This window comes from Poecilia latipinna, unplaced genomic scaffold (assembly GCF_001443285.1).
Source record: "Poecilia latipinna isolate Pla-1442-1.1 unplaced genomic scaffold, P_latipinna-1.0 Scaffold475, whole genome shotgun sequence".
NCBI lineage: Eukaryota > Metazoa > Chordata > Actinopteri > Cyprinodontiformes > Poeciliidae > Poecilia > Poecilia latipinna.
The window spans coordinates 159,411-161,727 of NW_015113091.1; the positions used below are offsets into that span (position 1 = coordinate 159,411).

Consider the following 2,317-nt stretch of genomic DNA (forward strand, 5'->3'; position numbering starts at 1 on the left):
ATAGTAATAACAATAGTAATAACAATAGTAATAACAATAGTAATAACAATAATAATAATTCTCTCTGTGTTCATAACGAAAACTTAAACTTTAAAATCCCAGCTAACCCGGTTCTGGTTTTGCTGCCTCTCAGAACATTCTGGACCTGGCCAGGGAATCCCTCACACTCTGGGTGTGGTCCGGTCCAGATCCTGCCCGGATCCGGTCCGGTTGTCAGAACACGAGTTTTATCTGCTTCCGGTCCAGAACCGGAGCAGAACCGGGCTTACCTTCTGTCCCGGAAGGCCAGAGTCTCCGGGGTCTCCCTTCGGTCCCGGCCGGCCCTGAGGAGGAGAGCACAGGGAGTCAGATCAGAACCGCCCGGTTCACTGACAGCAGGACTCTTCCGGTTCTGATCCAGGTTCAATCCCGATCCTTTGAATTCTGGTAGTTGTAGGGAATTTCTGGGAATTTCCTGATTAACTTTTCATCAGGAACGTTCCTCAGGTTTCCTTTTCCTAATCGGATCAGATCCACTTCATCCCAAACAGTCTGACCCAGTCTTGTTCGATCTGACCCAGTTCGACCCGGTCCGGTCAGGAATATGATGACTTCATCCCGAAAAACTTGATTCATGATCAAACTGACAATTACAAAATAAATTCCTCTGAGTCTGACAGCAGCGGTTCTGGTTCTGAAGCTCTGATCCTCTGAAAACCGGTCGGGTTTAAACGATTCGGACCAACATGGAGGAGAGTCTGCTGCCTGCAGTTAGTGGAAGGAAAAACTGGACCGGGTCAGAACAGGCCGACCAACCGAGTCAGAACCGACCGGGTCAGAACCGACCGGGTGAGAACCGACCGGGTGAGAACTGACAGACCTGGACAGAACTGACAGATCGGGTCAGAACCGACCGGTCAGAACCGACAGATCGGGTCAGAACCGACAGACCGGGGCAGAACCGACCGAGGGGTTTATGACCACAGTAAAGAATCTTCTTTTTATTCGGTTTCACAGAAAACTGATGGATGTTAAAATCGGACAGGAAGTCCAGGTGTGTGAGTCGGACTTACGGCCTCTCCAGGGATGGACATGCCGCTGGGCCCCTGGGGGCCGGGCAGACCCATGGGCCCCGGGGGTCCGATGTTTCCTGGCGGCCCTGCCGGCCCCTGAGGCACAGAGAGCAGCATGAGACATGTAACGAGTGGAGCGTCCTGCAGCGGAGAGGATCTTTGATCAGAGAAACTCACCGGAGCTCCGGCTTCGCCTCGCTCACCTCGGGGCCCCTTACTCCCGGGAGCGCCCTGCGGGGACACACAGCGAGCTGCAGGAGGCCAGGTTGCTGCAGCAACCTGCCGCTGCAGCAACCTGCTGCAGCAACCTGCTGCAGCAACCTCTAGTTGCAGCAGGTTGCTGCATCATGTGAAGGTGGACGGAGCGGACTGGAATCACGCCATGAACACATGAATGATGCAACACACCGACATGTTGCAGCAACCAGAGGCAACAAGTTGCAGCAACCAGAGGCAACAAGTTGCAGCAACCAGAGGCAACAAGTTGCAGCAACCGGAGGCAACAAGTTGCAGCAACCGGAGGCAACAAGTTGCCAGTCAGAAGTTGCAGCATGTTGCAGCTGTGTTTCTTAGCTCTTGTTCTGCCTCCTTCCTGTGTTCTCTGAGCGGTTGCATCATTGGTTCTGGTCCGATTCCGGAGTCTCCAGAACCGCCGGTTCTGCCGGGTTTGTGAACCGGGCCTGAGCGCTGACTCACCACTGGACCCTGGGGGCCCGGCTGGCCGCTGGCCTCCGACGTGCAGGTGCAGGCGTTGGGCAGGGCAGGGCACTTCAGCTCGTCTCTCTGCAGGACAAACACAGGTCAGAGGTCAACGTGGGAGATGGAGGAAACTGGTACCAAACCGCCTATAGTTCTGGTTCTGAATCGGAAGCAGAATTAATCAGAGTTCTGATTCCTCTGAGAGGAAGCTGCTAAAAGTTCTAAAGGTTGATGGAAAGTTTAGTGGAGGGAAAACATGTTGCAGCCAGCAGCCTGATCAGATCAGCACTGTTGGGTTTACATGAATAAACTCTTTAAATAAACCGTTAGCTGCTTCTTTCAGAAAATCTTCAGGCTGAGCTGCAGTTTTTCCTTCCTCCACGTTTTCCTGTGAAACTCTCAGAAGCTCTGGAGACTCCAGCCAAACATTTTGGCATAGTTTCCTTGTTTTGTGCTGCAGCCGGGATGTTCTGTGAAAGTTCTGGAACAAACCCAACAGAACCTCAGAGGGAAACCGGGTCAGGAACAGAACCTTGGAGGCTGCTGCACTCGGCCGAGGCTGCAGG

The 2,317-nt window shown here is 53.3% G+C and overlaps 1 protein-coding gene across 1 annotated transcript in view; it reads right to left on the reverse strand.

Moving 5' to 3' along the window:
• col12a1b (collagen, type XII, alpha 1b) overlaps positions 1–2,317 on the reverse strand; it is a 144,018-nt gene that overhangs the window by 10,118 nt on the left and 131,583 nt on the right. Inside the window, exons 63-66 of the mRNA XM_015039518.1 lie at positions 1,749–1,853; positions 1,230–1,283; positions 1,053–1,148; positions 230–323 (exon numbers count right to left, since the gene is read on the reverse strand). Of these exons, the coding sequence (XP_014895004.1) occupies positions 230–323; positions 1,053–1,148; positions 1,230–1,283; positions 1,749–1,853 (349 nt within the window). The remainder of the gene's footprint in view (positions 1–229; positions 324–1,052; positions 1,149–1,229; positions 1,284–1,748; positions 1,854–2,317) is intronic.